At 41.1% G+C, this 13,598-nt stretch overlaps 1 protein-coding gene across 1 annotated transcript in view; it reads right to left on the minus strand.

Moving 5' to 3' along the window:
* EPHA6 (EPH receptor A6) overlaps positions 1 to 13,598 on the minus strand; it is a 968,470-nt gene that overhangs the window by 28,001 nt on the left and 926,871 nt on the right. The window contains exon 15 of the mRNA XM_059688042.1: positions 13,259 to 13,408. Coding sequence (XP_059544025.1) covers positions 13,259 to 13,408 — 150 coding nt within the window. The remainder of the gene's footprint in view (positions 1 to 13,258; positions 13,409 to 13,598) is intronic.

Raw genomic sequence — 13,598 nt, forward strand, 5'->3', positions numbered from 1 at the left:
TGATTCTCAAAATTCACTTATGCTGATTCTACCACTCTCATATACATACTGTAAATCTGCTCCATTTTTAAGCTTCTCTCTAAATGACTTATCATTTTGATCACTGCAATAGCCTTATTCTCCTAACTCATCTTTTTGTTGTTGTTGTTAATCCTCACTCAAGCATATTTTTCTATTGATTTTTTTTTTTTTTTTTTTTTTTTTTTTTTTTTTTTTGCTGGGGGAGAGTGAAAGAGAGAGGGAAAGACAGAGAGAAACATCAATGTTAGAGAAACACATTGATTGGTTGCCTCCTGCACGAGCAACGCTCTATCCACTAAGCCAAACCGGCTAGGGCCTAACTCGTCTTTGTTTCTCCTTTTCCTCCTCCAATCATCTCCCAAGGTACACTCAAAGCAATCCTTCTGAAGAACTGTGATGGTGTCTTCCCATGTCTGAAATTCTGCAGGGGCTCACCATGATTCTGGCTCTCAGCCTTCACCCTGACCGGGTCCCACTTCCCCTTTGGCCTTGGCCCTACAAAGCACTTGCAGTCCCTCAGCTGGGTGAGCTGAGTGCCCCCCACAGCAACTGTTCTTTTCCCCACCTGTTCCCATCATGTGGGTCACAGGACGATGCCAGGTCAAGTCAAAGACTAGAGCTCCAGTTGCCATATATGTGATTTACAAACACTGTATTTTAGGGGCAGCTTCAGAAAACCTCAGTACTTATCTTTGTAAACATTTCTTTTGTGAGAAGTTTTATTTTATAGGTATTTTCTGATTGCTTAATTAAGGACTGACAGGGAGCTGGGAGCATATGGGTGCTTTGTCTAAAAGATTAATTGAGTTTTGTCATTTCAGTATATGAAGGGTTGATAATTAACTAGAGAGAATTTTTTAACAGTTTGGTTTTATGACAGTTGTAGGCTGTCATCTTTTGGAGAAGAGTTAAACAAGGTTATACCCTTATTTAAAAATGTAAGGAGAAAATTAAAATAAAGTGAAAAAATATGAAAATGACTGCAGTGATCATTTCCATGCAGGAATTAGATTAGGAAAAGGAATTAGATTCTGTCAGAAGTTATTATCTAAAACCTGGCTGGTTATTCTAAAGAGATTGGACTGGTTCCTTGTCACTGACACTGCAATTTTTAGCAGCCCAGAATCAACATAAGGCTCAGTCAGGGCACAGGGCAGACTGTTCTGCTCTTGCTGAATCCAGTGAGTTTCCCAACTGTCTTGACAGTTTCTGAGTTAAACAGGCAATGTGCACCTTCTATTAAACCAGGCAAACTAGGAGTAGACAGCCAGCAAGAAGACACTGAAACTTCCTTGAACAGGGACTGCTTGGGCTGTGCAGGGAATCGCTTTTTTTTTTTTTTTTTTTTAAATAAGACTGTTAACTATCTCCAAAAGAGCAGTACATTAAATTTAGCTGTTTATACTTCCTTTTAAAAGAAACTCTCTCAAAATTTTAGCAAGGACTAAAATGTACATTAGTAAATGCAATGGGAAATATTTTTATTTTCTCTCTAAATACTTATCATGGTTTTGTGGAAAACCTATAATTTCAGGCAGAAGGGGGATGGTAAAGCAGAGGGTCCCAGTATATACTTACTTTTTGTGATAACAATTACTTGTACAAATAGAATATTAGATTTATAATACAGTGATACTAAAAGCACTGGTAATGTATTTTCCTTATGTACAATATAAAGATTGCATCTACATGGGCAAAAAAAGAAAAGAAAGTTTAGAAGTGGTTATAAGTAAATAACATTTATAATTTTATACCTATTTTCTTATTCAATGTTTTTCAACATATATAATTTATAGTTCAGTGAAAAGCAATCAAGACACAAGAGAAATTTAAGTGTACATTAAGAAAAAGGGGGATAGCCCAGCTGGTGTGGCTCAGTGGTTGAGCGTCAACCCATGAACCAGGAGGTCGTGGTTTGATTCCTGGCCAGGGTTGCAGGCTCAATCCCTAATAGGAGACATGCAGGAGGCAGACGATTGATGATTCCCTCTCATCACTGATATTTCTATCTCTCTTCCCCTCTCCTTTCCTCTATCTGAAATAAATAAAAACATATTTTAAAAAAGGGAGGAGAATAGAGTAGGTTTCTATGTAAGATATAGACAGAATACACTTTTTTTGAGGCTAATTTGTAATTTATAAATAATTATAGCAAGGAAACTGAAGATTTCCTTTTTAACTTTAAGATAAAGACTTTCTTGAGGCCCTGGACAGGTACTCAGTTGGTTAGAACATTGTCCTAATGCCAAGGTTGTGGGTTAGATTTTAGGTCAAGGAACATAAAAGAATCACCAATGAATGTATAAATGGATAGAACAACAAATCAATTTTTTTCTCTCTCCCTTTATCTCTCTCTCTCTTTCTCTAAAAATCAATAAGTGAAAAAGCAAGCAAAAAAAAAAAAAGACTTTTTAAAAATTCCTACACCTAAGACAGGTCTCAAACCTCATTTCTTTTTTAAAAAATTTCTTTATTGATTAAGGTATTACATATGTGTCTTTATCCCCCCGTTGACCACCCCCACCCCACCCCCACTCATGCCCTCACCCCGTTGTCTTTGTCCATTGGTTAGGCTTATATGCATGCATACAAGTCCTTTGGTTGATCTCTCCCCCTTACCCCCACCCTCCCCTATCAAACCTCATTTCTGAAGTCGCAACAGAATGTCAAGAACCTATATAAAATGGAGAGTGCTTGTCCTTGGTTGGTTACCAACTTTCAGATTGTTGAATGAGTGGACAAAATAGGGAATAACATGAAGTGTAGGACTCTCATAGGTTAAAAGATTATTGATGACATGATTTATCATTTGGAAAATCTTTATCCCTAACAGCTAAAGTCTTATTTCTTGAGACTGAGATAACTAACACCTGTCTATGCTTCAGTGTGTAAGGAACAGGATGAGCATTATTGAAGGAGCCATCTAAGTTACATCAAAATCCTAAACTGTCACTAACAAGCTCTGTCTCCTCCTTAGTAAAGAAAAGAGAACTGGATTCAGGGCTTGCAATAGTACATTTCAGCTTAAAAAGTTATGCTGCTAGAGTCATTTAAACTGGAAGCTTCATCTGTAGGACTTCTGGTAGCATTTCTGGATCTCCAGGTTCTATAACCTTCGTGTCTACATTGGGCCTCCTTTGAAAGGACTGGTTCCCACAGAGCTCCAAGTGCAGGGAGACAAACATTCTGACAGGGCCAGAGTATCTCCTGGTAAAGCAAGACTAGGAAGATTTGGGGAACCATGATATTCCTTACCACGCCAGTTCCTCTCTAATAAATTATACTTTTTCTTGAAAATATAAAGACACATTCCAAATCTATCTATTTAAAAGCATTTTTTTTTTCTTTAAGAAGACAATGTTCTTAAAACTCAGGGCCATTTTCTCAAGTGCTCTCTGGGTAAAAACCAAGTATTTCTTTACTGGTGCATCATTTTGATTTTAGAAAAACACCTTTAATCCATTTCCCAAACCCACTAAAAACATCTAAAAGCTATGCAAAAATAATTTATGTGTACAAAGAAAAAGGGGATTTAAAAATGCCATCTTTGTTCCAAAGAGAACAAAAGACCATACAAATTAAAATGGTCAAAAGAGAACAAAAGATGGAATAAAAATTATAACAGCAAAAGATTGTGAGTGTATTTTTCCCCAAACAGATACTGAAGGCATAATTAAATTTTTTTTAATAAAAACATTGCTGGTATGTATACATTTTCCAGCTTTGTGGTCATTTAATATAAAAAATTCCCTTGGAAATTACACTGTGGTAATAGCATATTGGTTATTGGTTTCCTCTACTTGGAACTTAACTATTTGAATTATTTACAATGGTGACTGATTGCATCTCACAATATCCCCTATTACTCTTGCCTTGGTAGTAGATATGCATCATGCTAATGTAACTGGTATATATTTAATTAAAAGGCTGCTACTGCCTATGTACCAATAGTAGGGGTTATTGAAAAACAGGGGAGAAGAAGGCCATTTTGAAAATTGCTTTGGTAGACTGCATATTAAATAAATGCAAAAATTCCCTCTGTAATATGGAAGTTGAAATAATGGGGACAGGCCTTTAGCAACTTAATGTATTTTACACAGATCATGAAACAAGGACCATCTTATAAAATAAAAGCATAATATGCAAATCGACTGAACAGCAGAATGACCAGTCGCTATGACGTGCACTGACCACCAGGGAGTAGATGGTCAAGGCAGGAGCTGCCTCCTGATGGTCAGTGCATTCCCACAGGGGGAGCACCGCTCAGCCAGAAGCCAGGCTCATGGCTGGCGAGCCCACTGGTGGTGGCAGGAGCCTCTTCTGCCTCCGCTGCAGGCGGACGGTAAGAGTGAGGGGTCTTGGACTGTGAGAGGGCACAGGCCGGGCTGAATGACATGAATCTCATGCACAGGGCCTCTAGTTACTTAATAAAGTAGAGTTAGGACAATCTAATCAGAGACAAGAACTGGAAATGACTGGACCCTGTGTCATAAAATCAGACTGCATTTCTAGGTAAGTAGATTCTGCAACTCCTCCATTCTTGGCTGAAGTAGTGACCCATAACTGAGAAAGGTTATAGAATTATTAGGACAAACAAATATGGTAAAAGGTTATTTCCCTCCTTCTTAAATTTTGAAAAAAAGAATCCATTCATTTAAGATCAAAAGTTTACTTCCAACCATATCACTTATCAAAAAATAAAAGAGTCCTAAAGATAAACTTTAATTTTTCCCCTCAATTAAGGTTCTGAAAGCAAATTAAAGCAAAACATTTTATAAAAGCTTTTGAAAAGTAGGAAGAAATAAAACCACAAAAATATTGAGGTAGCATCATGTTTCCTAGCAAACCTCAAATGAATGTTCCCTGATAGTGGTTATCTTTTTGGGAAAAGGGACCAGCTTAGTAGCATATGCTTAAATGATACCATACCCTGGAGGCATTTGCGTTTCAAATTGCTTCAAGGAGAATGTTTTTTATTTTTTTAAACATCATCACAGCAGGGAAAAACAAAACAAAACAAAACCCAAGACTTCAGTCTTGCGTTAGATCATTAGTTCGAGGCAAGTCACCTCTCATTATGTGGTGCTAGTTTCCCCTACATATGAGCTCTGTGGGGATTTGGTTATTTAATGTTGCCTGCTGTTCATGTTTTGCTTGCATTTTCTTCTGTTAAGTACTTTACACAGTGTAAGTGCTGGGAGATCTGCAGTGGCCTCGGTGTCCTCTTTGGAGCTTGTGTAGCTGCTAGCATTAAAATGTACTCCCATACGTAGTAAACAGCAATTATTTTGAACTTGGATGAAAATAACATAATATTCCCCTGCAATACCTTAAAAAGAAAAAAATGCTGGGAAACAGCCAGAAGTTGTAAGCCTTCAGTGTGCCTGTGACATGTTTCTGTAATAGGCTAAATATGTTGATCATTAGAATCTGATTTTAAGCTACTGCCTTATTATTTTTAAGATATTCAATATATGTGGTACATTCTATAAAATTTTAACATCAAGACACAAAATACTGCCAAAAAGATTTATAGTTCCAAAACTTTAATGAGTCAATCCACATTCTTTTGCTAATAGGAAACAATGAAACCAGAGTGGCACACAGAATTAAAGATGCTTTAATCTCATTACGTGGAACTTCTGTGGCATGGAGACGCCTTTGAAAACAAGACTTCTCATGCACTTCACTAAGCGGGGGCATGAACTTCACTTCTATCATTAGCTAGTAAGTTTGGGTAAGTTACTTAAACTTTCTAGACAGTCTCAGTTCTTTCCTCTAGTAATCATATGAATAACAGCATCTATCTTAGACAATTATTTTGAAGATTAAATGAGCTAATAATCTAAAATGCTTGGCTCATAATAAGCAAGTTGTGATGATTATCACTGGTTCAACACTGTCTATGTACAAGGTGTGCTACGTACACTATCTCTAAGTCTTTCAAATCCTGCAGGTGAGTGTTTTGAATCCCATTATAAACAATATCTCAGAAAACTTAAGCCACTTGCCTAAGATTACATGGACAGTAAATTGTGGAGCTGGGATTTGAATACAGATCTTTTTAGCTCTAAAGCAGTGGCTCTTAACTGGGAGTGATTTTTGTACCCCATCCCCAACTGGGCAATGCCTGGGGACAATTTTGGTTGGCATGACTTGGAGGCTGCTACTGGCATCTAGTGGGTAGAGGCTGGGAGCTGCTAAACATCCTACAAATGCACAGGACAGCCCCCAACAACAAAAAATTATCCAGCCCAACACATCCATAGTTCTGAGGTTGAGAGACCCTCCTCCAAAGCTCTCATGACCTTTCCAATACACCTGTTACCTCACTAGAATACAGTGACGCACAAAGTTAACAATTTGGGGCCGTTTATTACTGCAATAATGAAAGTTGCTCTTGAAAACAATGTACACTGAAAATGGACAACATAGTATATCTCTGGCACACTACTGCTTTCCTTCGGGGACTTCCTCCCTCACTACATGAGATTTTGCGGAAATTGCCAATCACCTCTGAACACACAGGCTGGTACATAAACTCAGTCATAATACCCATTTCCTGCCATGGGGCAGGATTGGGCAGGGCCTAACAGAGCCAACCAGAATTTTCTGGTATTGGTACATACATTTTCACAGACAGAAGGTCTCATTTTGCTGAGGTTGTTGAGCTGAATGCTGAGCTCTGGAGCGTAAAGAAGAATAAAGCAAAGAAGACCTTTGCAGCAGGAGAAAATGAGGTCAACGGACCCAGAAAAGCACTAAAAATCCGCATGATTCCTGAGACGGAGCACTGCTGAACTACCTTCTTAGTCTCACACCTGGAAAAAATTTATTTTTACTTAAGTTAGCTTGGGCTGAGTCTCTGTCATTTATAATCAAAAGAACCCTGCATAGAGTATTCATGCTTTTTTGGGCATATATTTTAAAAAATAGCAATGCTGATTCACACACTGTTGTCTCTATTTAAAAAAGGTAGAAGGCATGAGGTCTCCACTTGAGAAGTGTACACTCTGCTTGGTGATGGGGAAAAGACTTATAAATGCCAGAACTTCATCTCATCTACATCCTGGGCTCCTTGAGAGTGAGGCCTGTGTTTTCTAATTCTCCATCTCCAGCCCACATGCACACCCGACCCAGTGACTGGCATGCATTTAATAAGTAACTGCTTGATGGCTAAGCTGTTATGGTTGTGAGGCCTTCTAAGGACGAGTCCAGTGCAGTCTATTTTCTCATTTCCTTTCCATACAATACCACTGACCTTTGGGAAACATTACACTATTGGCTAAAACAGATTGTGCAAACTCAGAATTGTTCATAGTAATAAAATATGCCACAGTCTGCAGAAAGGAGGGACTCTTTCATCAAAGTTATCTGAAATTTCCTAACCTCATTTAAGATCATAAAACATGTTAAAATGCCATATTTAGTTAAGCCCATAGCTCAGTTAAACTCACCATACTGTAGTAAAAATATAAAATATTCAAGCAGAACATAGTTGAATTTTTTTATTTAAAATGAACATTGGTTGCAGAAAGTCAAACATAAAAATAAAAACAAAACGAAAAACAAAAAACCAACAAACAAAACAAAAATAGTTCTTAGTACTTTCTTTTAGTCTTGTATCCATCTTAGGACCTAAAGGTTTGCCTCCTTCCCCACCCTTCACCCCAGAAATTTTTGTTCTCCTGATTTTCAGATTCTTGCTTGAATATATTTTGGTAACCACTCAAATACCATGAAGACAGCCGCCTTAACCCCTACCTGGTCCTTGAACAACAACCAAGCTCTAGGTGGAGAGAGTTCAATCTTGTGCCATGGACATTGGCAATCCTGAGTGAATGAGAATGGGCTTCATGTCGGGAGTCTATTCCTGGCTGCAGTAGCTTCTTCTGGTTCCAGATATAGGCTTTGTGGCCAAATGAGGTTTAGGAGACAGAACTGCTCTCTAAATGGTCATCTTGGCTATAGTTCATCTATACACAGGGCCAGGATGGCTGGGTAAACTCTTGGGCAAGATCCAGGAAGGAAGGGGTTGACAACAGGGGTTGGACTATTCTAGGCAAAATTTACATGGCGGTCTAAGTTGGAAACCACACATTTGGGCTTTTTCTCTCAGAGGCTGCTCTCCTAAAAAACATATCTGTTTTGTCTGGTATCTTCACTTGTACCTGCTCTGCTATGTGGCAGTCCTATCTCATTCTTAACACCTCGGCAGAGATACAGAAATGTCCTAAATTTCTGAAAAGAACAATTTGAATCATTCCTTTACTGAGATCAGTATGTTAACTATTTCTGCAGAGATTATAAAATAATAGTATGTAATATCCCTGTAAGAGGAATATTAAAAATAATTTAACCCAGTCCTTTTACTGTATTTATTGGTTATGAAACTCAGGTGCTTTGAAAAGTTAAGTGACTTTCATGGTTGACTTATAGTCTCCATAATGATGGCCCTGGATTCTAAATCTCTGGTATAATGTACCCCAGGTGGTAAGAGATAATCCAGGGGTAGAAAAATAATAGAAGTTCTCTTTATGTTTATTTGTATTATTCTATTATAAGAATGACTATTTATGAATGTCTAATAAGAATGACTATGACTTTTAAGGTTATAAAAGAATGAATTTTATGAATGCATTTTATAATATACTAGAGGCCTGGTGCACAAAAATTTGTGCACTTGGGGGGGAGGGGGGTCCCTCAGCCTGGCATGTGCCCTCTTGCAGTCTGGGACCCCTTGGGAGATAATGCCCTGCTGGCTTAGGCCTGCTCCTGGGTGGCAGAAGGCAGGCCCAATCCCTAGGTGCAGCCCCTGGTCGGACTCAGAGCAGGGCCGATTGGGCAGTTGGGGCGCCGCCCCCTGTCATGCACAGAGCAGGGCAGATTGGGAGGTTGCGATGCCACCCTCAGGCATGCTCAGGGTAGGGCCGATTGGGGGGTTGGGGCGCTGCCCCCTGTCACACTCAAGGCAGGGTCGATAGGGAGGTTGTGGCACCACCCCCTGTCACGCACAGAGCAGAGCCCAACAGGGGGGTTGGGGCTCCTTACCCTGTCATGCACAGAGCAGGGCCCAACAGGGGTTGAGGAGCTCCCCCCTGTCACTCACAGAGTAGGGCCAATAGGGGAGTTGGGGCGCCGCCACTCTCACACTCAGGGCAGGGCCCATGGGGAGGTTATGGCTCTACCCTGTCACACACAGAGCAGGGCCTGTGGCGGGGGGGGGGGAGGTTGGGGCGCCGCACCCTGTCACACACAGAGCCGCAGGGTGATCAGGGGGTTGGAGAGCTCCCCCGTATCAGGCACAGAGCAGGGCTGATCAGGAGGTTGGGGCGCCTTCCCCTGTCACGAACAGAGAGGGCAGATAGGGAGGTTGTGGCCCCGCCCCCTGTCACACACAGAGCCGCAGGGCGATCAGGGGGTTTGGGCGCTGCCCCCTGTCATGCTGGTCCCAGTGCCGGGAGGCCTCTCGGCTCCACTGATCCTGGTGCTGAGAGGCATATTACCCTTTTACTATATAGGATAGAGGCCTGGTGCATGGGTGGGGCTGGCTGGTTTGCCCTGAAGGGTGTCCTGGATCAGGGTGGGGGTCCCCACTGGGGTGCCTGGCCAGCCTGGGTGAGGGGATGATGGCTGTTTGCAGCTGGTCACACCCCCTTCAGAGTGGGGGTCCCCACTGGGGTGCCTGGCCAGTCTGGGTGAGGGGCTGAGGGCTTTTTTCAGGCTGGCGGGTGACTGAAGCTCCCAACTGCTCCTTTTTTTATTTTTTATTTTTTTATTCTGTGCCAGCTTTAGCTCTGGCTCCAGCTCTGAGGCCTCTGCTGCTGAAAGCAGGTATCTGGTTTGTTTGGGTTCTATAATCGAAACAATGTATAACTCCAGCTCTGAGATCCCGGCTCGCTGAAAGCAGGATTCTGGGGTTTTGTTTAGCTTCTATATTTGTTACAATGTTTCAAACTGCAAGCTCAGAGGCGGGCAAGGCAGGTGGGGAATGTTGGTTTCCTCCGTCACTGAAGCAAGCAAGCCTCACGTTAGTTTCAAGCTGCCTGGCTGCCGGCCGCCATCTTGGCTGTCAGTTAATTTGCATATCACCCTGATTAGCCCATGGGAAGGGTAGCGGTCGTACGCTAATTACCATGTTTTTCTTTTATTAGATAGGATGATATATTTAAAACAACCTCCCAGCATTTCTTATCCTACTTTCTTGTTTTTCCCCCCCTTGATTATCGTGTTACATACTATATCTTCTACTTATTACCTGTTTACAGTCTGTCTCCCTTTCCCTATAAGGTAAGCTCCATAAAGGCAAGAAGTTACTGGTCCTTCATGGGGAACTACATCGACTATAAACCAAACCACCATGAAAAAGCAGCTATTTCCTCTCCCTTCTTATTCTAGAACAGCGGTTCTCAACCTGTGGGTCACGACCCCTTTGGTGGTCGAATGACCTTTTTGCAGGGGTCACCTAAGACCATCCTGCATATCAGATATTTACATTATGATTCATAACAGTAGCAACATTACAGTTATGAAATAGCAACAAAAATACTTTTATGGTTGGGTTGGGTCACAACATGAGGAACTATTTAAAGGGTCAGAAGGTTGAGAACCACTGTTCTAGAAGTTTATTAGCATTGTCTTCCAAGATCACTGTTAAATCACTTACGATGCAATTCTATGGAAATCATGTCACTTCTCTATGCCTCATTTTCATAATCAAGTTGGACTTGGGTGGGACTAGATAATATATTTTTAAAAATATGTTTTTATTGATTTTTTTTTAAAGGGAGAGGAAGGGGTAGGGTTAGAGAGATAAAAACATGGATGAGAGAGAAACTTCATCAATTGGCTGCCTCCTTCACATTCCTACTGGGGATTGAGCCTGCAACCCCAGACATGTGCCTTGACCAGGAATCGAACAATGACCTCTTGGTTCCTGGGCTGACGCTCAACCGCTGAGCATACCGGCTGGGTTGGACTAGATAATCTTTTTGGCCCCTTCCAGGTGTAACATTGTTTTCTGTTGTATCTCTAGTTCTTGAAGCAGAATATACTTAAATGAATAAATGATTATATTAGTACAGCAGTTCTTGTATACAATATGCAAGTAAATATGCACATGTCAGCTGTGAATGCTTAAGAATTTTTTACTGGTAAGGGTATATTTATGGTAAAGTTTGGAGCCTTAATTTTTCATGTTAAGTCTGTCAGGAAACTGGTTAAAACAAGGACTAACTGGGGTGCTATTCAGTAAGATACTTGAAGTGAGGGCTCGTCTGTGCAGTGAGGACTTTAACTCATCTGAAGGAGGACGTTTTATTCTGGAGATTTGCTTGAAAGGCCTATTTTAGCCGTGTGAAAGTAGAACAAGTAAGCAAGCATGATCTGGGGTTAGAGAAGAGCAGGAGCTATGGTGACTGAATCCAGGGCTTCCATTACCTTGGATAAGTAGTTAAGAATAAAAATGAGTTCCTTCTGGGACTGAAGAGGCAAGTTTTGGTATCCGAGATTCAGTTTTTAAGAAAAGCTAGAGAGAGTTATAAGCTGTCCCAAACAACACCCAGTGTCAGGGAAAGGCAGTGAGTTCCTTCACTTAAAGTTCCCTGAAGAATAGTAGACAGACACTAGGAAAATGACCTGGATCCAAAGTCCAAGCGATGGGAGAGGAGCAGAGGTTGCTGGCTATGGGGCAGATGCCCTGCAGGGCCCAGCCACGCTGTCTTTGTGTGTTGATGATGTGCTTTGGAGGGTGATAACCCAGCAGTGCGTATGACCTCAAATCTGCTGCCTAGACCTGGCATTCTCCACAGAGTCATCAGGCACCCACAGGACCGAGCAGGGCTCAGCTTTGAAAGTAGCACTCTATGGCAGGGAGAAGCAATAGCCATGGTGAGCTAACCACAGATAAACTCTGTGGCTGAATAAGTTATTATTATTTTTAAAAGATATTTATTGTTGAAAGTATTACATAGGTCCTCCTTTTCTTCCCATTAGCCTCTTCCAGCCTGCTCCTGTAACCCCCTCACACCCTCACTACCCACTGTCTGTGTCCACAGGTTATGCATATATGCATACAAGTTCACTGGTTGATCTCTTCCCACCCACCATCCCCTGCCTATCCTCTGAGGTTCAACAGTCTGTTCATGTTTCTATGTTTCTGGGTCTATTTTGGACCACCAGTTTTTTGGTTCATTAGATTCCACATATGAGTGAGATCATGGGGTACTTATCTTTCTCTGACTGGCTTATTTCACTCAGCATAATCCTCTCCAGGTCCATCTATCCTCTTGTAAAGGATAAGAGTTCTTTCTTTTAATTGCTGCGTAGAATTCCATTGTTTAAGTGTACCAACGGAATAAGTTCTTACGATACTCGGACAACTTGAAGTTGGGAAGGAACGATGAGGTGGAGGGGTTGCTCCAGGAACTGACTATAGAAAAGGAAGGAGATGCGGCAGTAGTTGTCCTCTGCGTGTCCTTAGGGATCTTCTATATCTCCATTGTCTTTGTTCTCTCCTTTGAACACTCAGAACCCCATTAGAGGCGGTTTTCCATTGCCACTGCCTCAGAAACCACTGGATACTTTGAGAATGTAGGATATTAATATATATTTTCAGTTCTGACAGCACACTTATTTGCATTGTCTGGGTACTTGCATTTTCTGACTACTGTCTCTGTCACTCTGGATAGGTCACAGAGGTCAAATGTGTGTTAACCATCCTACTCTGTATTAACCACCAAGGTAATTTTTATAGATAAAACAGAAACAAAACAGAATGTATAAAGGGTCATGTACATATCTTAAAAGAACCATACCAGGTGACATATATTGATGATACAGTGCCTGAGAACATTCAATCTTTTTCTACTAAGCAATATGTAGTCTGAGATATTTTGCTGTTTACAGTGGCACAATTGCCCTAAGGAAGAAATAAAAGATAAACACTACTCTTCCTTTTTCGTTACTTGCAGGTGTAAAGCAGAATAAACATGGTTATGCCACATTAGAATAACATGCGTGGAAGTCCGAGCTGTGGGGTGCAGATCATGTACTCACGTGGCAAAGCCCATCAGCTGGGCCCTCTGACACCAAATACAGCTCAGAGAGAAAAGTTACTTAGCTTTTCAATCTCAGCCACAGGCCTAGTCTGAGTGAGGGCAAAAGGCACATTTCTCCATCAATGCTGATGTGTTTATACTCACAAAATGGCAGCTCAACTACTACCAGTGGCACTTACATCTTGGTTAGACATCTCCCAATACGGTCTCTCTCCGTAGGACATGACCTCCCACATGACGATGCCATAGCTCCATGCATCACTCGCGGAGGAGAATTTTCTGTAGGCAATCGCTTCTGGGGCTGTCCACCTGATGGGGATTTTCCCACCCTGGAAAACACATTGGAGATTTCTCAGCTGGCTTGCAGGAATGTTAAAAACAAAACGGCATTCCAATTAAATACCTTTTGTTAGAAAGACCTAAAATAAATACTGGGTGATACAGTGTTGGCATTTAAGTAAAAATAAAAATAAAATCAGAATAATGTTAATATCTCAGAAGTAGTCTTCCTATAATAGT

The sequence above is a fragment of the Myotis daubentonii genome, chromosome 3 (genome assembly GCF_963259705.1).
Source record: "Myotis daubentonii chromosome 3, mMyoDau2.1, whole genome shotgun sequence".
NCBI classification, from domain to species: domain Eukaryota; kingdom Metazoa; phylum Chordata; class Mammalia; order Chiroptera; family Vespertilionidae; genus Myotis; species Myotis daubentonii.